Below are 22717 nucleotides of genomic sequence, written 5' to 3'. Positions count from 1 at the left end.
GTGTATCGAAGTCAATGGAGAGAGAAAACTTATCTTTCGATCCCGTTTGAATTGTGCCACGAATTACACATATGATGTTTGTCAATCTTAAAAAATAATTTCCATGTCAAAAAAGTCACAGTTTGTCGTAAAACTGTTGAAATATAAGACTATGAAAAATACGCAACTAGAAAGACTACAAATCCCAGAGTCCCAGTCCCGCATGCTGGCTCTCACGGAACCGACTAACTCCCCTTGTGTGTATGTACAGCTCTCAACATGCCCAGACTTGGAGTTATTTTCACCTCTTTTAATACTTTCCGCCTCATTCTGAAAGAAAGAAGTGAAATGTGCCAACGTGACGGCCGTCTTGGTGTGTGGTGTGAGACGGGAGATGTAGTTCATTGAGTGTTTCACACAAAAAAATGTGTTACTTCACATTTTACAACACATTTTTATTTTCTTGACTTAAATTATCTTTTAAATTGACAAACATCATATGTGTAATTCGTGGCACAATTCAAACGGGATCGAAAGATAATCTTTCTCTCCCCATTGACTTCAATACATAATTTTTCCGAAATAAGGTCCCATGGAGCTCCCGCGGAAAGGGAGGGACTTCGCCTCTCTATGACATTACATTAAACACAAATTGGGAAGGATGAAACCCTCTTTAATGGTCACACATGCAGAGCACACACAGTGACATTTGTTCTCTGCATTTATCCCATCATAGTACCAGGAGTCTGGTACTAGGAGCAGTGGGCAGCTATTGTACAGCGCCCGGGGAGCAATGGGAGTGAGGGGGGAAGAGGGATGTCCGGTGCCTTGCTTAAGGGCACCACGGCAGGGCCCAGGAGGTGAACTGGGACCTCTCCAAGTACCAGTCCACACTCCATATTTTAGATCTGGTCGGGGACTTGAACCGGCGACCCTACAGCTCCCAGTCCAAGCCCCTACTGACTGAGCCACTGACGGACTAACCTCTGCATTTGACCCATCCTATTGTTAGGAGCAGTGAGCAGCCATTAGGTCGGCGCTCGGGGAGCAGTATAGGGACAGCACCTTGCTCAGGGGCACCTCGATAGTCACTTGGTCGTTCCGAGACTCGAACCGGTAATATGATTATATAATCAGACAACATGCGTTAAAAACATTATAACACATATAATGAGAGACGTTCTACAGTAAGGAGGAGGTTTCACCGACGACAGGTGGCTCTGAATTGTATGTATAGTTGACGGAGCATTTTTACTTTTACACAACACTTCAATCTGCTTCACTCTTTCGCTAAAGATTTTGAAGACATCTGCGTTCTTGTGACTCGTAAATACTACGCTTCCTATGTTTTGGTGCGGACTGCGTTCACACCAGCGATGAACCTCTCCAGAGTTCACTTGCAAGCGGTCCGAGACCACCTCTTTTAAGCGGACCAGAGTCCGGTTGTTTAGTTAACTTCAGAGGTCTCGGAATGTGTTAACACCAACCCAAACGAACCGCACCAAGCGGCTAAACGCACCAGGGTTCGATTCAACCGGACTAAACAAGGCTGGTGTGATAAGCTAAGAGAGATTAAAGTTGTTGATTTAAGTTAAAGGGGACCTATTATGCAAAAATCACCTTTTGATGTCTTTTATACATAAATATGTGTCCCCGGTGTGCCAGGGAACTCACAAAGTGTCAGAAAATACAACCCTCTCTCTTTTCCTCCGTGCGCAAATCTCTAAAAACGTTTTTTTTTACAACAACGGAGCTGATCCAGATTTGCTGCCGATATGACGTAATATCAGAAATGTGGGCATGCTTTACACCCACGGTCCTATCAGAAACGTTGCTATCAGAAACAATGCACGACTGTTTTGGACGTAATATGGTCTTTGTTTACATTAGCATCGCTAACACTCAGAGCTAACCTGTACTGGAGAGAGTATGTGTACAAAATCAGGATAAAAAAGGAACTCACCTTGTGGTAAACCCGCAAGAGAAAAAGCATTTGAGCTCCATACTGTTTCAGAAATAATCCTTGATGTGGTTTTTAACATGATATGGCGTTTAATCACAGCCGTGTTTAGCTGACAATCTGCCAGTAGAATCTCCCGCATGAGCAGGCATAAGCTCCTTCCCCTCTTTTTTTTTAAGCTTTATACCATCATAGATGAGAGTAACACCTACACTTTCGGGTGAAAATTACGGAAGATCCAAAAATCCATGGTTTTCTTAAATTTCTGATCGGATTGGCTAAAACTTCAGAATTTGTATTGACCGCCATTCAAATGACAGCTTTGTTGTCCCCCAAAAGTGGGCGGAGCTGTTATTTTTGCCCGGAAGTGTGTTACTCTCATGTATCAGCACTTTTGTAACAGGGTTGAAATAGAGGGGTATGAGGCATGGCTAGAATGGGTGATCTGTTTGGTATTTTGAGCAAAACACTTCATAGACATGTTTTTTATATCGGATCAGATCAGAATCAGAATACCTTTATTAGTCCCTCAGAGGGGAAATGTACGTTGTTACAGCAGAAAAAGAGCCAAAGACAGCTTAATGTTACATAGAAGCATGCATAAAAAAAGTATACATTTTTTTTGAATAAAATAAAAAGTTACACAATTTACAAAATACACATCCTGTAACAGTTCTTAGGATTTAGCAGCCAGGTGTATATATATATATGATACAACTGACTCTGTTACAGTGTTGTTGGATTCCTTAAAACAGCTGAGTAATAATACCTTAATTGGCGCTGACCCTGTAGCATTGTTGTTGTGACCTCACGTTGAAGTCAGGTTTTATTCCGAGAGGGCCACATGTTAAGCCCATCAGACCAGTGTAAAGAGGTATTGTCTGAGAGGGGCCTTTCACTGACCTCTCCACACTGTAATATAGCTGTGATGTGATCAGCACACTGATACACAGCTGAGTGACGCCACTGTGTTATTGTGCTGTGAGTGAAGGCAGAGCAGCGCACTCAGTGTAATACCAACATGTACCGTGTGCAGAGATGGCAAAAGTACACACATCCTTTACTCAAGTAGAAGTACACATCCTCGTGTTTAAAAATACTCTGGTAAAAGTAGAAGTACTGACTAAACTTCTTTACTCAAGTAAAAGTAAAGAAGTATGGGCTTCGAAATGTACTTAAAGGGGAACTATCATGCAAAATGTAATTTAATTTCAAACCTTTATTTATACAGATAAATCCCATTGAGATCATTGATCTCTTTTTCAAGGGAGACCTGCTCAAGTAGTTCCACATGAAACATAAAAACATAAATAGAACAACAAAAGGACATCATACAGCATCATTTACATAATTATCCACATAAACAGCTACCAATAGCTTCCGATTGAGTAGCATCCAACCGAGCTTTAAAAACATTTAGTGGCACCAGATTGTTCAGTTTCCATTTAATTTGCAGACTATTCCAAGACAGAGGAGCTGCGCATCTAAAAGCTGTCTTCCCTAGACAGTCCTAGCAGTTGGCACATTTAATAAAACCACAGCATTCGATCTCAGGCAGTAGCCACTTACAATTTCCCGTGAGATCAGGGAGCAGATATAAGATGGAAGTTTCCCTAACATGGCTTTGTATATAAAAATCTACCAGTGACTGAGCCTCCGTACAGTTAGTGAAAGCAAACCAGCCCTTGCATACAGGGTACAGTGATGGGTTAATGCTTTACAGTTTGTCACAAATCTCAGTGCGCTGTGATACGCAGCATCTAACTTGACCAGGCAATTGGCAGGTGCATTCATATACATCAAATCACCATAGTCCAGCACAGGTAAAAAGGTCACAGTGACTAGCCTTTTCCTGGCCTCAAGCGAGAAACAGGACTTGTTCCTGTAGAAGAAACCTAGCCTAACCCTCAGCTTTTTAAGCAGGTTATTGACATGAAGTTTAAAAGTGAGACAATCATCAAGCCAGATACCTAGGTGTTTGTAACAGGTAACCACTTCAAGTTTTATTCCTTGCGTAGTTACAATATCTACAACAGGCTCTGGTGTCTTTTTAGCTTTAGAAAAGAGCATTACCTTGGTTTTCTCAACATTTAAAAGAAGCTTTAGTTCAGAGAGCTGAGTCTGAGTAATGTTAAAAACAGCCTGTAATTTAACACCAGCCTCCTTAACGGAGGGACCTGCACAGTACATCACGGTATCATTCGCATAAAAATGTAAAGTAGCTTCATCCACATTTTCACCTAAACTATTGATGTAGATGGAGAATAAAAGTGGACCTAAAACAGAACCTTGGGGAACACCATTTGCAATGTTCAACCACTCAGAAGACAGCCCATCAAAATGAACACATTGGGACCTTTCAGAGAGGTAGTTTACAAACCGCCCCACTGCATGGCTGGACATGCCTATACTGGCTAGCCTCTGCTTTCAAATGTGATGATCGACGGTGTCAAACGCTTTGGACAGGTCAATAAATAGAGCTGCACAACTCTGCTTATTATCTAAAATACTCGCCACATCATTCACCACTTTCATTGTGGCAGTGATGGTGCTGTGTTGCTTTCTGAAGCCTGACTGATGTTTAGACAGGATGTCATTTGTACATAAAAACACCTTTACCTGTTCACTCACTAAGCGTTCAAGAACCTTAGCCAGAACTGATAATTTAGAGATTGGCCTATAGTTATTTAATAAGGTGGCCTCCCCTCCGTTTAGCAAAGGCAGGACATACGCTGACTTCCACAATTTTGGAATTGTGTTTGAGCTGAGGGAGAGGTTAAAAAGAGTAGTAAGAGGAGTAGTAAGAGGAGGTGAAGGACTAATCTAATGTGCCTAACTGCGGCGGCTCTTTGCGTTTCAGCATTAAACAGTTGGTGATGACATGCACAGGTTTGCGACAGTAAAAACACTCTCTCTCCTCTCTGTTAACCTTAGCTGCTTGGATGGGAAACGTAAATGGCAAAACTGACACACCACGGGGCTCCTCAGCAGACACAGGACAAAATACAGCTTTGTGAGTCAGAACATACTCATCTGCTAACACGGCTGCAGCGGACAGAGACATTACTTTTTGTTCATTGATATACACCACAATACGATTCGGCAAACATTTCTTAAATTCTTCTAACAGAAGCAATTCTCGCAGAGAAACAAAATCATTCGCTTTACATGTTGTGACCCATTTATCAAACATGCTTCCCTTTTCCCTGCCGAACTCCATATATGTTTGATGCAAATCTTTTTTGTGATTACGGAATTTTTGTCTGTAAGCTTCTGGAACTAATTCGTAAGCACAAAGGATGGCAGTTTTGACTGAGTCATAAACAAGACTGTCTCCCACTTCGAGAGCAGCAACAGCTTCCTGAGTTTTTCCGACTATTTTGCATTGCAGTAAAAGGGGCCAGTCCTCTATTGGCCACTTCAGCGCCCCTGCAATGCGCTCAAATGCGCTAAAATATGCATCTACCTCAGTCTCACGGAATACCGGAACCAAAGAAATATTTCTGCTAATATCAAAGCCAACAGAATTCAAGTTAGTGGAACTGGGTGTCATACCTGCGGGCGGGTCTGGTGCGCGTGCCTGCGCATCCAGCTCCAGCTGACGCAGTCTTATTTTCTCATCCATCTCCAGCTTCCTTATTTCCAGCTGAAACTGTAGCTGTGCCTGCCCGGCCCGCTCCTTAGCCTCTATCTCGAGACGTGCTGTGCGGACTTTAATCCTCGCCACATCTTGAGAGCCATCACTTGCCGTGGATAGTGCATCGAATCGAGGAAGTGTACCCGGCGTCTCCCGCTGTGTACCTTCCTCCTCCTGCCCTCCCAACGCGCCAGCAGCCTGGGTTTCCCCGTCAAGCTCCTGTGTGAACTCCATATGGGCCATGGTACCGTCAGACACAGCCAACTTTGATTCGCCGGACAACTTAAGGACACCCCGTTCTACCAACTGATCTATGACCTGAGCCTTAAGCTCTTCTTTTACTACATTTCTTTTACCGTGAGACCGAAATGATCTGCAATCTGAAATAAATGGTCTTTTAGACACCTGTCTATTCCTTCAAGCGAAGGACATAATTCAAATGACTCACAGTCAAATAACGCCATTTAACCTAAGCTATACTTACAAATTGACCATCTGATTAGAATTTATTAAATTACCAACCTGATTAGAAATGATGAGCCCCCATATATGTTACGTCCCCAGCTCGTTTAGGGTAAAAGGGAAGCAACACGAAACCAGATGTTCTTGGTAAGAGGTTGATTTTAATAATAAACTCAAATATCGGCTCTTTAAACAAGGAGCTGTCTAGGTATAATATAAGTAAACAAAAGGAGGCCACAGATTATCACAATCACAGAACAACATGGGCACTTAAGGCGAAAATAGTGAGGCGTCTAGCACAAATGCAACGCCGTCACAGAACATACAGCACATTTGGAGAGTAGAGCAGCGTGGCGTACTGGCACAAATCCAGCGCCCCGAATGACAGCAGCGTCTCAGCTTAAGTAGCGTCATCCCGCGTCATGAAGCGTCGTCCACATCTCTTCCGGTGGGAGGAACTAAACAACGTCACACCAACGCGGTAACCATAGTACCTAAAGGCAGTCATATACACACACACATATATACACACAGAGAATGCTCACTGGCCGGTTAATGCAGAAGGCAAGGAAACAGCCGTCACAACTTGTTTCCTTGTGTTGATAGTGAGGGTAGTCAATCCCTTTTTTGACAAGACAGTAGTGACGGCCATCTTGTTGACGTGTGTTGTTGTGCTACTCTGCGAGACCAGAGATGTAGTTCATTCAGCGTTTCACACAAACAAATGTGTTACTTCACAGTTTTACGACACATTTAAAAAAAATTGACTTGCAAAGTTATCTTTTAAATTGACAAACATCATATGTGTAATTTGTGGCACAATTCAAACGGGATCGAAAGATAATCTTTCTCTCTCCATTGACTTCAATACATATATTTTCCGAAATAAGGTCCCATGGAGGTCCACCGGAAGGGGAGGGACTTCGCCTCTCTATATGAATAGAACAATAATGTCATTGTTAGCTAATGAATGTTTTGATGCTGAACAACGGCAACATGACAACGTTTCCATTGGTCCCTCTTCTTTAGAGAAGACCAAGAAATTATGGATACACGGATCGTGTTCAAATCAATAGGCAAGGCAAGGCAAGGCAAGTTTATTTATATAGCACTTTTCAACACAAGGCAATTCAAAGTGCTTTACAAAAAATGAAAGAGATTAAGAAAATGGCATCTAAAATCAGTCATTAAAAAGAAAAGCTAATAAAATAAACATTAAAAGAAAAAATACATGGATAAAAGTTACAGTGCAGTCTAAGATAGATAGTTCAATTAAAAGCAGCGACAAAAAGAAAAGTCTTCAGCCTGGATTTAAAAGTAGTCAGAGTTGCAGCGGACCTGCAGGTTTCTGGGAGTTTGTTCCAGATATTTGGAGCATAATAATTGAACGCTGCTTTACCATGTTTAGTTCTGACTCTGGGGACAGAAAGCTGACCAGTCCCTGAAGACCTGAGAGATCTGGATGGTTCATAATTTAGCAGGAGGTCAGAAATGTATTTTGGGCCTAAACCATTCAGTGCTTTATAAACCAGCAGCAGTATTTTGAAATCTATTCTTTGACACACATGAAGCCAGTGTAAAGACTTCAGAACAGGAGTGATGTGATCCACTTTCTTAGTGTTAGTGAGGACTCGAGCAGCGGCGTTCTGAATCAGCTGCAGCTTCCTAATAGATTTTTTAGTGAGACCTGCAAAGACACCATTGCAGTAGTCGAGTCTACTGAAGATAAAAGCCTGGACAAGTTTTTCCAAATCCTGCTGTGACATTAGTCTTTTAATCCTAGATATATTCTTTAGGTGACAGTAGGCTGATTTAGTAACTGTTTTAATGTGACTGTTGAAACTCAGGTCAGAGTCCATGACTACACCTAGATTTCTGGCTTTATCTGTTGTTTTGAACATTGCACACTGAAGCTCAGCGCTAACTTTTATACGTTCTGACTTGGCTCCAAAAACCATTACCTCAGTTTTATCTTTGTTTAATTGGAGAAAGTTCTGACACATCCAGTCATTGATTTGTTCAATGCACTTACTCAGTGTTTGAATTGGAGCATAGTCTCCTGGTGAAATTGTTACGTACATTTGTGTGTCATCTGCATAGCTATGGTAACTTATTTAGTTGTTTTTCATTATCTGAGCCAGTGGTAGCATGTAGACGTTAAAGAGAAGAGGCCCCAAGATGGAGCCTTGAGGTACCCCACATGTCATATTTGTCAACTCAGATGTGTATTTACCTATAGAAACAAAGTTGTTTCTGTCCTTTAAGTAGGATTCAAACCAATTCAGAACTGTTTCCGAAAGTCCCACCCAGTTTTCCAGTCGGTCTAGTAATATGTTGTGGTCAACAGTGTCAAACGCAGCACTGAGATCTAATAATACTAACACTGAAGTTCTGCCACTGTCTGTGTTTAAGTGGATGTCAATTGAAGACCTTTACAAGAGCAGTCTCAGTGCTGTGGTTTGGACGAAAGCCTGACTGGAAACACATCGAAACAGTTATTTAAATGCAAGAAATTACTCAAACTGTTTGAAAAACAAACTTTTTCAATGATTTTACCTAGAAATGGGAGGTTTGATATGGGCCTGTAATTGTTCATTACTGAAGCATCTAGATTATTCTTTTTTAAGAGCGGTTTAATGACTGCAGTTTTTCAGGGCCTGTGGAAAAATACCTGAGTGAAGAGATGTGTTTACTATATGAAGTAGATCTGAGGCCATGCAAGGCAAAACATCTTTGAAAAATCCTGTTGGAATAATATCAAGGCAGCAAGAGGAGGATTTCAGAAGTTGAATAATGTCCTCTAGGTTTTTATCATTAATCTGATGGAATTGTGTCATGGTGCAATAGGCACGCAATGACTCTAAATAATGTGTGTGTGTGTGTGTGTGTGTGTGTGTGTGTGTGTGTGTGTGTGTGTGTGTGTGTGTGTGTGTGTGTGTGTGTGTGTGTGTGTGTGTGTGTGTGTGTGTGTGTGTGTGTGTGTGTGTGTGTGTGTGTGTGTGTGTGTGTGGTGTGTGTGTGTGTGTGTGTGGTGTGTGTGTGTGTGTGTGTGTGTGTGTGTGTGTTGTGTGTGTGTGTGTGTGTGCTGTGTGTGTGTGTGTGTGTGTGTGTGTGTGTGTGTGTGTGTGTGTGTGGTGTGTGTGTGTGTGTAGTGTGTGTGTGTGTGTGTGTGTGTGTGTGTGTGTGTGTGTGTGTGTGTGTGTGTGTGTGTGTGTGTGTGTGTGTGTGTGTGTGTGTGTGTGTGTGTGTCAGCTCACCTCGATGCAAAGAAGGCTGGAGATCTCTCCACCCTGTTTGACGTGGGAGGAATAGTGGGTAGGTGCTTTTGTTCAAACTTTAATATTTTTTATCTTGCTCTTATCTAGACAAAGAGACAGAGATTAGTGTGGGTGCGTGCATCTACAGTAACTATTCTTCTATATGCTAACTGTCTGCATTTATTGTGTGTGTGTGTTGCAGGGGGGATCCTGGCAGGAGTGATCTCTGATAAGCTGGGGAAGAGAGCCACCACCTGTGCAGTCATGCTGCTGCTGGCTGCTCCTACAGTGAGTGTTGTACATCAAACATAGTGGCTTCTAACTATGTTAGTAATTCAACATTGTTAGATTTCTCTTCCTTATTGTTCAGACTCACGGTTTAAACATGCTCCTCCTGCTGTGCTGCACTTTCTGCAAACTTTCTTAGTGAGGCCAAATGTGTTTGTTTGTTAGCAGCAGAGCGTTAGACAGATTACACAGTGTTTTTTGTTTGTGTCCATGAAGAGGAAAGGCGTATTTAGTGCTACTTGAAGCTCTTTCTGATAACAAAAGAGGCTCCAGCACAGTGTGGACCAATTAAAACCAGATATGCTCTTTACATTTCTCCTTTCACTTGAAATGAAGGTAACATCAGGCTGGTGTACATGTGAACAGTGATTGAGCGTGTGAGTGTTTGACCCTCGTGTTTTCTCTCTGTCCTGCAGCTGTATGGCTTCTCCATGATCAGCGAGTTTGGGTTTGGGCCAACCATCGGTAAGATCTCTCTCTGCTGAGGACAGGATGTCCATTAGTGTTTATTCACTGATTCTTTAGAGAAGCAATGGGTTGTGGGTTATCAAAATGAAGCTTTTCTGGTTTCAGAAAAAAGCTACACCAATGCTGTTGTTATGTGCTCATTTAATGGATGGCTTTGTTTTGGTGGGGGAGTTGAATTCATACAGATTTATTTAGTATTAAGTGATGATTTAAAAAGGTTTTTTATGATGCAAAAAGGACCTTGTTCAAACGAGAAATGTTTTGCATGCACTTTTATTTCGTTTTAGAAATACACTTCAGAATATAGTGAGTCACTTCCTACAGTGAGGGAAAGCAGTGACCTTTACCAGAAGCTCTGGTGGGGAGAGGATGTGCAGAAAGGAGTAACCTCTGACCTAACCTTTTCTCAATGATATGGTCAAATCAAAAACAAAATGTTTACACACTCCTTCCCAGTTGTTTGGTTTGTAAAAGCAAAGCTTTTTCAGATAGGTTTGTGTTTTAATAATTCTGTCTTCTCTTAACAGTCCTGAACACAGTTTAGGATGTATATTACTATATCAACACACATACCAGCAAATCATCCCTCTGTGTGTCCAGCTGCTATTTATGGATCCAGATGAATGAGGTCCCATGATGACCTGGCTAAATTGATCCCATGCTCATTGGTTGATACGCCTTAATGAGCATCAGCGTCTCATTCAGACACTGGCTCCCTGACGACTCTTTAATCATTCACACCGAGCTGCAGCTCATTACCTCACAATACCTGCAGGGGGTTTGTGATGACACGGTGTGATAGAGCAGAGGGTGAGCTGCAGTATCAATATAACAACACACTCTGACATCAGGGAAGCATAGCTGCTGCTGTACTGCTCTCAGCTCCAAACTGAAGCACCATACACTTGATCAAAATGCCAGATATATTTTCAGCATGAGGGGGAATATTGAGTTAGAAAGGAGCACAGTGGACGTGGGCGGCTGTACTCCATAACTCCATGACTGTGTGTGTTCCAGGCATGCTGCTGGTGTGTGGAGGGTTAGTCAATGGACCATACTCCCTCATCACAACGGCAGTTTCTGCTGATTTGGTAAGTGTGTTTAACTCTAACTCCAGTCTGATGAATTGTACACAGTTATAAACTAAATCAGCTCAGGCGCCCTCTTATTTCCTTCTTTGACCTTTGACCCTAGGGCACCCACAAGAGTCTGAAAGGCAACGCCAGAGCGTTGTCCACTGTGACTGCCATCATCGATGGCACAGGATCTATAGGTCAGTCTCACTAATCAACACGTGTGTCTGTACTGAAACACAGAGTGAAGAACCAAGCAGCACATTGTGAGACTTCCTGCTCACACAAGTTCTAAAGGACAACACGAGAAGAGGGTGGTGCGAAAACACACAGATCTAATTCAAAAATAGCAAATGTTTCTCAATATCAAAATGTTAAGATAAAGCTAACCAACAATGTGTCCGTCCTACCATCACTATCACCAACATTAGATGTGAATGTTCTGCTCAGTGGTGTTCAACTTCACATATCTCCTCTTACCCCTCAGTCTAATGTTAAGATAATACACACTCACACCCTTTTGTTTGTGCTGTCAGGTGCAGCACTGGGCCCCCTGCTGGCGGGGCTGCTGTCTGCAGGGGGGTGGGATCAGGTATTCTACATGCTGATGACTGCTGACTTCCTGGCTCTGTTGGTGAGTGTTTAAAAAGTCTGTTACAGCTGTCACTGCTGTGACTGCTGTCCTCCAGCTGCTCTACAGCAGGTGTAGCTAGTTAACATATTTGAGCATTTAGCCTTTACAGAGCCAAAAAGCTCTGCTTGGTGGAGACCATAAACAGAGTGAGTGTTGGACATAACATTCATCATGTGGACACAAAGATGACTCAAAATGATGTTGAATTGGCCATAATCACTTTATTAGGTGATCAGATACTTTGTTTTCAGCGTGTTCTGCTGCCGCCAAATAAAAGTAATCAATACATGAAGTTTTTTAATTCAGAACTAGAAAATAGGAATATGTTTCAAATAATGACTGGCTAATGGTTCATATTTAACTTTGTGTCTGTGTGCAGTGCTTGTTACGGCTTGTGACAAAGGAGCTGACATCATCTAAATCCCCTCCCATCTCGGCTGTAGAGTAAGTCATGCTTCTGTCATCATTTCACTCAAGCTTCTGTTTCTATTGGATGATCTCGCCCATTTCTCACAGATGCTCGTTATGAATTCATTTGATTTAATATCTAAATGTGCATGTCAAATTGTTCTCCACTTATATTAAGTAGAAGTATATAAAATGTAATTGTGAAAAGTCTCAATTAAAAAAAAAACGAATTATGTTATATATTTGAAAGCTAGGAACAAATTGTTCATGCTTGAAAAGAAAACACATTTACTGGTGAGGGGCATTGAAACCTGAAAGAAGGGATTCTGGAAAAAGATCAGGGCGGAGAGGGAACAGTGTTTGTGTTTAGTCAAATACAAAAATGTCTTTGATTCTATAAACCACTGACAACATTTGTTTACATCGGTTTACCATTTAGGGAACTTTAATCTTCATAAAAGGAAAACTAAAAAGAAGCAGTGTTATCAGACCTTGAATCAAATATATGCTCTAAATGAAAGTAATAACAGTTTTTTTTATTTAGGAGAAAAGTTGTTTATAGAACAAAACGTGTTTTACTCAAACACATACCCGTAAAACCAGAGAAACAGATCATTTTGATTTGGAATAGTTTAGAAATCAAGAGACCACTGCAAACTGAACATTCTGCAAAACAAGCAACACATTCACTGGAGAGTGGTGTCTATCGATTTAAAAACAATATTTATCATTTGATAGCTTTCTCCTCTTTAGCGAAAACAACCTAAGGAGAAATAATGTTCATAAAACATTTGTATTCTGGAAAAAGATAAGGGCAGGTGGGTAGAGATTCTTCTAGAGAAAGAGTTTGTTTCTTCACTAGTTATTAAAGGGACCTGAAGGCCATTCTGCTTCTCCTTCCCTGACAGCGATGGCTACACAGTAAAGGTGGAGCCATCGCATTTTACAGGAATATCTTCAAGTGCCACAAGATGGCAACTCAATCCATCTTTATCATCATTTCATTTAACATTGCATACATGTATTGAGATATGATAGCCATCAGGCCACAGAATGTAAGATGAAGAATTCACCAGCAGTAGAGTCCTATACTTCAGAGAACAAGGTGCCACTATGAGAATCACTCATAGAAAAGAAGGCAACGACTTCAGGATTGGATGGCACTGAAAGGTTTATTTCAGCTGTAGGGGTCTTTTAGGATCTCCACTTTAGGACATGTTTGATATATCAGTGAAACCCTGCCTTGATTACTTTGTATTAAAGTATATAGAGCCTTCCTCAGTCATTGTGTTCTTCATGGACAACACGTTCAGTTTGCAGAGTGTGTTGCTCCACACTGTAAAACTTAATGACACCCAACTTATCAATATGCTGTTAATGTTTGTCTCTACTCCACAGGTTGAAGGAGCACTGAGCACTTTGATTGTACTGCCTCCACGATGAACACACACACACACACTCTCTCTCTCTCTCTCTCTCTCTCTCTCTCTCTCTCTCTCTCTCTCTCTCTCTCTCTCTCTCTCTCTCACACACACTCACACACAGGTGTGTTGCTGTGCAGAGCTGAAGTGCAGCAGGGTTTCCTCTGCAGCAGTCATCCACACACACTGTATGTGCATACAGGAACACACACATGCTTCCTGGTCATTGTCTGGACCTAAGTTGACCTGATGGCAGTCAAGTTGAGTGTGAACACACTGACTGTTCATTCTACTTAGGATTTGTAGATAAATAAAACTAGCCTTACTTTAAAGTCTATCAGAACTAGAAGTGACTTGAAATGTTTATTTTGGGAGCAATCTTTGAAACAGCAACTTCCATGTGTCCAAAAAGATCCTTCTGTACCATCATTCTCCTTATAAGCACACCATACCTGAAGTTACCATAACAATCTTTTACATCTATATTACCCAAACTATTATACCTAAATGTGTATGTTGTTAAAAATCAGCTTATAGAAGAATGCTCTGTTTCAAATTAAACTCCCCCCCCCCCCCTCCTACTTAGAAGAGTTGACTGCATGTTCTGTGGGTTATTAAGAATAGCACGAACACTGTCTCTGTATCAACAGGTTGTATTAATAATGTCCACAACTGTCTCCATTGAAGGAGTATGTGTGTCATCACTTGCAGCGATCTACGCACACACTGTTGAGCTGGTGATGAAAACAGAAAGACTCTGACTTTATGTGAGGAAGGAGCACAAACCAACACCACTACATGTCCCAAACACCCCGCCCCCCTCCCACTGTGGAAGCTGCTGTTTCAAGGTCACCTTTGCCTTACTGAACCAAAGAGACTGTGGGTGTCATGCTGTTATTTAAATAACGCTACTTATTTAAGTCCTTTAATTTATTCCTATATTTTGTGCGATGGTTTCTGAGTTTGCTATGAAATGAAGGCACCAAAGTTGTATTTGTATGTAAACCTGCAGATAAGGATGTATGTTTTTGGTGGGTATGTGGTTGGGGATCTATAGGGAGATATTATGAATGTAATGGTTTTGTCAAATTTAGATGACTGACTTGATGTCAAAGTTCTTATAGATATATTTTGCTGTGCAATGTTGATACATAAGGTTAATGAGAAATATACTGGTAATATATCTTCCAATATCTGATCATTCTTTCCAAGATTGTATTAAGCATTTAACTAACTATATTCTGTTAATGGATTGGATGTAAAAATGGTATCTAAGTAAATGCACAAAACAGAAACCCATTTGTATTTAAAACGTTGTGATGGTAGCCTTGAGACATCATCATGCCTTCCTCAGAACACATGTTGTGTATTTGTGCCAGTGGTAGGGACAGTACTTGATACATTGTGTGCCTTGTTTGTTGTTGGTCTTTTTGCTGGGCAGTTGAATTTGTAAAGACAAAACAAATTAAAATGTTTGATTAAGGATGGACCTGCTTTGGGAATGGTTCACTCCCAAGCATCGAGTAAAATAAATAAACTTTTAAAAAATGGTTTTCTTTGCCTAACTGTTCTGAGGGGGCGTTTGTGAAGGCTTGTGTTTGTTGCGTACTTTTACAGGTCAGCTAAATCGGTCTGACTCATGGCATGGAGGGGCCTCGAGTCTCAGCTGGAGGTGGCAGGTGTCATCGGAAACGATCCTGAAGGACAGAAACCCACTCAGTGACACACACACACACACACACACACACACACACAGGTTGGAAAGGGGTATGTTCCAGACCTCTGCATTCAAGAAAGAGAATGAAATAGTTAGGGGACCTATCATGCAAAATGCACTTTTGTACACCTTTTATACATGAATATGTGTCCCCGGTGTGTCAGGGAACTCACCAAGTGTCAGAAAACACAACCCTCTCTCTTTTCCTCCATACCCAATTCTCTAAAAACGGGGCTGCAACGGATCTGATACAGATTTGAAAATGTTCTGACGTCCGAAGCCTATATGGGCAACTCTCCACCTATCAGGGGAATGAGAGGTTGCGTGGCATGGTAACAGCATGGTAACATGACGCTCGTGCCTCGCCCCCCTCCTTTGCAGGGGGGCGTGGTCAGCTGCAGCTCATTTGCCACAGAATCAGCCCTTGTGAAGACAGGGCTGGAATAGAGCGAAATGAGGCATGGCTAAAATGCATGATCTGTTTGGTATTTTGAAAAATAAACTTCACAGACATGTTTTATATACGTATGGCCCTACAGTATACTATTCAAATATAGCATGATAGGTCCACTTTAAATTATCAAAATATACAAAAAGGAAAAGAGGATGTAGCTAAAGCTGAAATGTCTGTACCCACTTTCTTATACATATTTTGTTAATTTAGTGGGAATGCTATCTGTTATGCTACGCACGAAATTCTTTATTATTTCGCCGGGTTATTTTGCGCCTCTTCTTCCACATCGCAGAAACTCCGTTCAAACATCAAAACGTTCAGCTCGGTCGGGAATCGATGGCTATTACTTTTCTCATTCATAACTTTCATAATTCCAGAGATACATCCCATAATTCATCACATTTTTAACATTGAAGTCAATGGAGGAACTCTTCAGATTTCAACAATCTTCATGCGACAACTGCTAACTGTTCATTCATACTTTCACTCAGAAACCTCTTTCCAACTTTAAAATGTCACACATCTTTCTGACATTATTCGTGTAACACAACTTTTAAATCTGATTCTTACTTTTAGAAATATTAAACATTGTTCAGACCTTGGTAAAGAGGCCTTCTTCAGCTTTTAGAGTGTGTGATGTCACAGCTAGAGTGGAGGACAGATTTAATTTTGCCTTCATATTTTCTTTTAAACCTGCCATAATTCCCAAACCCTACACTCCTGAGACATCATTTTTCATGACAAACGTAGGAAAACATCTCGTAGCTTGAAAGAAATTAAGCAAAACTAATTAAACAAAATGCCATGGAAACCTCTGATCTCTACACACATCGTTAGCTAAACTATAAACACCTGTGTCATGGAACACGATGATGTCATAACTCCAACTGACATGCTCAGAGCAGCAGACTTCAGATAATGGTTAATGGTCCTGCCCTCAACAGCTCTACGTCAATTATGGGGTGTCATCATATGCCGTTTCCATGGAAACGCATCCCTCGCCATAAAACACGATGTCGCTGTAACTCCAATCGACACGGTCCGATCGTCCCCCAAACTTCGCTTGTATATCACCGGTCCATGCCTCAACAGCTCTACGCTAAATATGAGATCTCACCATAGGCTGTTGCCATGGAAACACATCCCTCGCCAAAAGACACGATGTTGTCGTAACTGATATGAAAATGGTCAAAACACCACCAGACTTCAGATGACAGTGAAAGGTCCAGCCCTCAACATATCTATGTGCCAACATTAGTGAGTTTTCCTCAAAAGCTGTCCCTTGCAATAAAACACGATATTGCTATAACTCCTATGAAAATGGTCAAAAAGTGCTTAAACTTCACATGCGTGCTAACAGTCCAGCCGTGAAGACATCTACGGGACATTTTTGAGATTTCTTCAAATGCCGTTGCCATGGCAACACAATGCTCGCCATGAAACACGGTTTTCTCATAACTTCAGTGAAAATAATCCAAACGGCCCAAAACTTCACAGGTTTGGTAACGATGCAGCCATCAACATATCTAAGCGTATTATGGGGTGTCGTCAAATACCATTGCCATGGTGACAGATCATTCGCCATCAAGTGAGTTCAATAGTGTGCAGTTCAAATATTCTGCTGCTTTTCCAAGCCTTTTTACTTTCTTTTCTTCTCTCATCACACATTCAAGCCCCCAGTGTTCATGTATCATTTCAATCTAAATTCTTCACTTTCTTCTTACACATTACATTTCAGCATAGCAATTCAGCGTCAGCTTTTCAGCATAAAGCATTCTCAATTTCTTCAGGAATTGCATTCTCTAGTTTAAAATGATGCACTAATGAATTATTCCAATATATTTAACTGATGATTTATACACCAGTCGGAACACATTTGGGATGCTGGCGTTTATTTTCTGTGAGGCCTGTATCAAGCAGCCAGAGAGGGACCTGTACCACAGCTGTCTCTCCATTACTGGGGCCCAGAGCCAGCCAGGGGCACATGCAAAAAAATAAAATGTTGGGGCACCAATGGCATTGACCGGTTCACGCAGTCTTCAAAGTAACCAAGCAACCTAAATTACTTAGTAACCCTAACCCTTAATTTGTCCAATGACCTTGCTCCCTTTCATGCAGGGCTGGTCCTTAGCACTGGCGTTATAGATGTTCGCCTAGGGCGCCAGATCTGGCGGGGGCGCTGCGCTGGCAGCTCTGGGAGGGGGCAAAACATTTTTGGCCGTTGGTGAACATCCTAATTTTTGGCCTTGATGTAACAATTTTCATAATTAAGTAAATGTAACACTCTTTTCACCCCGGTTACACTTTTCATTTGCCCTGTACGATGGGCGCTGTAAGTGATGATAGTGGGGGATGTTGGCTTATCTGGCGCCATCAGCTCACAGCCAAAGTGCAAGTGAGCGTGAGAGCGAGGTTGTGTCAAATTATGCACCCCCGTCGTGAAATGCACCCCTTGACACGGGAACGCGCGTTTGAACGTATAGTCCGCTATTCTATGTTGTCTTTTTGATGGTTGGGTTGTCGAATCCTGGATTTTGCATTAATTCGTCACTTATTTTTCAGTTAATTTTTAATTTAATATATGTTTTTATTTAATTGTGACGTCCTGTCTGTATACTTGTGCTTTACAATGTATTGTTTATTTTTACATCAAGTGCTTGAGGGTGGGATTAATAGAATTTATTTTATTTTGTGGGGTGCTTTTTAAGAATAGCCTGGTTGCCACGATATGCACCCCTTGCTATCTCTGACAATAAACGTGTCACATACATGAAACTTGCTCCATTTATTGGTACTAGTCCTACAACTATACCCTCCAAAGTGCTTGAGGGTGGAATTAATACAAGCGTCTTTTTTTGGGGGGTGCTTTTTACGGCAGGCCAGTGGGTGCATTTCACGACGGGGGTGCATAATTATTAGCACCTGGTGCTAGCTGCGCTAACAGATATAAGAAGAAGATGTTTCTACAACAAAGGTGGAGGGGAGCTCTCTCCTGACAGACTGGGAGGCTAATGACTACAGCTCAGTGAGGTAAAGGACTCGCTTAGTATTTAGATAGTTCACTTTAGTCTAAGTTATCTCAGTGGGTCTCTAACGTTTTGATCACAATTTATGTAAACACATATTTCCAAGGCACTCCTTTATAATTATTGGGTTAAACAGGTTTGAAATAATTTCAATGTATAGGCCTACTATAGGACAGTAAACCAAAAATATCGTTTAAAACTGGAGAAATAAAAATGTGTATTACTAAATACATGTTAACTAGGTAAAATAAGATATGAATGAACAAAAAAAAAAAAAGTTACATTTATTTGTTATTGGCTATGGGAGGTTATTGGTTATGTTCACATACTTATTTGATTATTAAAATGTAAACCGATCTTTTTCATATGGGTGTTTTAGAGTTGTACCCCCTAGATCTAGTCTCTAGTAATTGTGTGCTCAAAGTGCACCAGATTGAAGCGTTTTACTTTAAAATGTTCAAACATTTTTTCCCAGGGGGGCTAACCCCCGAACCCCCTCAGAGGATGTGATGTCCACCCCCCAATTCAAACATGTTCATACAATACTGAATACATTTGAAGCCTTTTTGATGTATATTACTCTATGTCAATACGTTTCTGTTTTTGTAGTGTATCTGTCTTCTGTAGAGATTTTTCATTTATTCTTTATATATTCTATAGGGGGGAGGGGGGCACCAGCAAAAATCTCGCCTAGGGCATCAAATTGGCTAGAGCCAGCCCTGCTTTCATGTCATGTGATACCTTGCGTGGTGAGCGAACCGTTTAATCAACCTGTACTGTACTGTAGCTAGCAGCAGCAAGTTCGGCAGCATTATAAAAAATGTAATAGCTTGCATTTATAATGTACACTGGCCAACTTGGGGCCCCAAGCAACATTGTGAGATGAGGCCCCCCCCCCCCAACCGACAGGAGTGAACAACATTTTTTTGGAAACAAAGTAGGCTACTTTGCAAATATAATTCCTGTTTATTATTATTATCAACACAGTTACTTTTGTATACAGTGAGGTAAATGTGCATGTCTGTCGTTCAGTATGTGTTTACAGGTGAATATGTCTGCATTTCCTGCCAAATACTAGCCTCACAAAGATTAAAATATAATTAATGCAAATAAACTACTTCTACTAATAATAATAATCATAATCAATTCAATAATATAAATACTATATTATTTTATTATAATATAGTTGTAATATAGTCAAGACAAAACATGCTATGACATGCTCAAAAACTGATATTTCTTAAATCTGTATTCAAATGAAGTTCCCTCTGTCAGCAATGTATCAACAACTACACACACATTTCTATCAGTATTTCTCTGTGTTGTTGTTGTTGTTGACATGATGATGACTGTTAGGAGTTAAGGGGAGAGGCTGAGCATCACCATGAAATGTGCAAATTGACATAAAAATGAATATAAGGGGAAACAATGCTCCATGTTTTTTAGGCTGTAAGCTTTAACTGTTATGTAAGCCAACTAGACAGACAGTTTATCACTCTTCCTCCTGTACATTAGCAGATAAAAGGCATAACATACTTGAATGAATGTTAAATAAAGAATGCTGGAAATAACTGCATCTCCATTAGCCTATATGCTCTGCAGAGACTGCCTTCTTCATGTCGTGAATTGCAGCTGATGTTTTAATTTGGCAATTTGACTTATACAACATTCGCAAGTTGTACATTTGACTCATACAATAATCCACCTTCGAGTGATGCTCTAGTTTCTTCATGTTTTGTTTTTTTCCCTCTTGCTTGCGCCGGACTGAAACTGTCTTTTCACCGACATCTCTTCACCTGCACTAGTGGCCGTATCAAAGCCGTGATTGGTCAGATGTCGATTCATTGCAACGGTGTCGGGTTACAGACGTGCTCCCCTTGTCACCTCTCACTCTCACTCTTGTGTGTCAGCAGGGGTGCGCGGAGAACTGCGCACAGCAGCTGAGGCCCTCTGGGCGGGGCCCCATGCAGCCTGCGTGATTGGCCTGTAGGGAGGGGCGGCCCTGAATGTACAGCAAACCAAAGCACAAGAGCGGCGCTCAAAAGAGAAAGGACAAGAGAGAGTGTATGTCCGTGCGTGTGTGAGTGCATCAGCGTGCGCTTATGTTTGGGGCGATGGGGGGGGGGGGGGGCAGGGACGTGCACAGACATTTTGGGGGTCAGGTGCTCAAGTGAGAAAAAGGGCACTTCCCATAATCATTTATTAAAAAAAATGTAAAACAAAAAATGAAATATAGTTGCACATCTCTAACTTACTGACCAATTTATTTGAATACCCTCACACTCACGCAATTGTTTAATACTCAACAGATTTCTACAAAATAATCAGCTAACACAGAGACAATGGTCTTCTTTAGTATTCAGCTTTACTCGCGATTGAGAAACACCCACTGGCCGTTTCTCAATCGCGAGTACACATGCTGCAGAGCAACTATTTCAAGTATACTACGTCATAGAGTGGCGCAGAATGCTGGGCATTTAACATGCATTTAAACAGTCCTTCGGCGCCACTCGATGACGTAGTATACTTGAAATAGTTGCTCTGCAGTAGTTTTACTTGTGATTGAGAAACGGCCATGGTCTCTACCTGACCGGTCTCAACGCTGTGTGTGTCCGTCAGGAAACACGCTGTTTACAAGTAGTTCCAGCAAACATCCACTGATAAATTGCAATGTTAACAACCTCATGATAACCTCATATGTTTTTAACTTAGGATCAAACCTGTGTTTAGTCTAGAAAAAGGTAAATGTGTGCATTTTATTATAAAGTTGTGTATATTTACAGACTGTTGCAAAAACTAAGAAGCTTATAAACATCAGGTTTAAAACTAAAAGAGCTTTACAAAAAAGTAACACAATGAAAGATATTTGGAGTTTTATTTGAGTTATTAATTTACATTTTTTGTCTAAGAGATGCTGATTTGAAACCGTTGTTACATACAGTTACGGCATTTCCTGTTTCTGCCGGAGAGAGGGGAGGCCGTCCCAAAGCTTGCAGCTGTATTTACTCCCTCCATCTGACAGGAGGGAGCCTCATGTGTCACTCCACGGAGTTCACTCCGTCACGGAGGGGGAGTGTGTAAGGTGTAGGGGGTGGTTTGGGATTGGGCCACAGTCTCACTCCCTGAACGTCCAGGAGTGACGCTTGTTCAGGGTCCTATGGCGTGCAGTTGTGACGCACCGAGGCTCCTTCAGCTTCATAAACAGACGCAAAGAGCTTTGAACTGATTGCAATGTATTCCCATCGGCGGCTGTATTTGACGCTCAGGGAAGCACGGCATCGGTCCATGTCGGCGGCAGTTAAAGGCAATGTGAGCGTCCATTCCCATTGGATAACGGAGGATTTTACACCCGGAAGGAAGTATTCTCTTTACTGTCGATTGATTTTACAGTGATATCTGCAACTCAAAAACACCCGATTATCCTTGTTAATTACAAAACATTGATTTGTTTAAATTGTGTGCAATGCTTTCGTATTTTTCCCCTTCGATTCGGAGAAACAAATATTTTTTCGGAGTTTAGGATGGCAGAAGACACTACACTACCCAGAATCCTCAGCTATCGTTTGGGACTACACCATGTGCTTTGCTTCACAAACCCCGTGATTAGTTCTCAAGCTCTGTGATTGGTTGACCTCCAACTGCATTCCATGTGAAAAAAAACGTTTCGTAAAAGATACAATCATACTTTATTCAGCAGTGCTTGCTTTACTCTTTGAAAGTCATCACATGAATGCATTGTAATAAATGGTTTGGCTGCATTAAATATTACACATCTGTCGTAGTTATTTATTTATCTACAGAGATCGGGCCTCAGAATAGACCGGAAACTATTCTTTTACCGTTCTGTTTTAATTTCACAATAAAGTTAGTAGTAATATTTTGTTTTGATATTATTGTTTTGTATTAACTACTAGACTGCTGGGTCATGTTAAG

General features: G+C 41.2%; 1 protein-coding gene across 1 annotated transcript in view; it reads left to right on the top strand.

The window, feature by feature from the left end:
• Positions 1 to 15137, top strand: part of slc37a1 (solute carrier family 37 member 1) — a 45400-nt gene extending 30263 nt beyond the window's left edge. Inside the window, 8 exon segments of the mRNA XM_034202037.1 lie at positions 9291 to 9353; positions 9498 to 9583; positions 10000 to 10048; positions 11069 to 11142; positions 11246 to 11324; positions 11661 to 11758; positions 12138 to 12202; positions 13565 to 15137. Of these exon segments, the coding sequence (XP_034057928.1) occupies positions 9291 to 9353; positions 9498 to 9583; positions 10000 to 10048; positions 11069 to 11142; positions 11246 to 11324; positions 11661 to 11758; positions 12138 to 12202; positions 13565 to 13580 (530 nt within the window). The 3' untranslated portion in view covers positions 13581 to 15137.
• The last annotated feature ends 7580 nt before the right edge of the window (positions 15138 to 22717 follow it).

Source organism: Gymnodraco acuticeps, unplaced genomic scaffold (genome assembly GCF_902827175.1).
Source record: "Gymnodraco acuticeps unplaced genomic scaffold, fGymAcu1.1, whole genome shotgun sequence".
In the NCBI taxonomy this organism is placed as follows: Eukaryota; Metazoa; Chordata; class Actinopteri; order Perciformes; family Bathydraconidae; genus Gymnodraco; species Gymnodraco acuticeps.
This window is presented reverse-complemented; position numbering and strand designations above follow the sequence as displayed.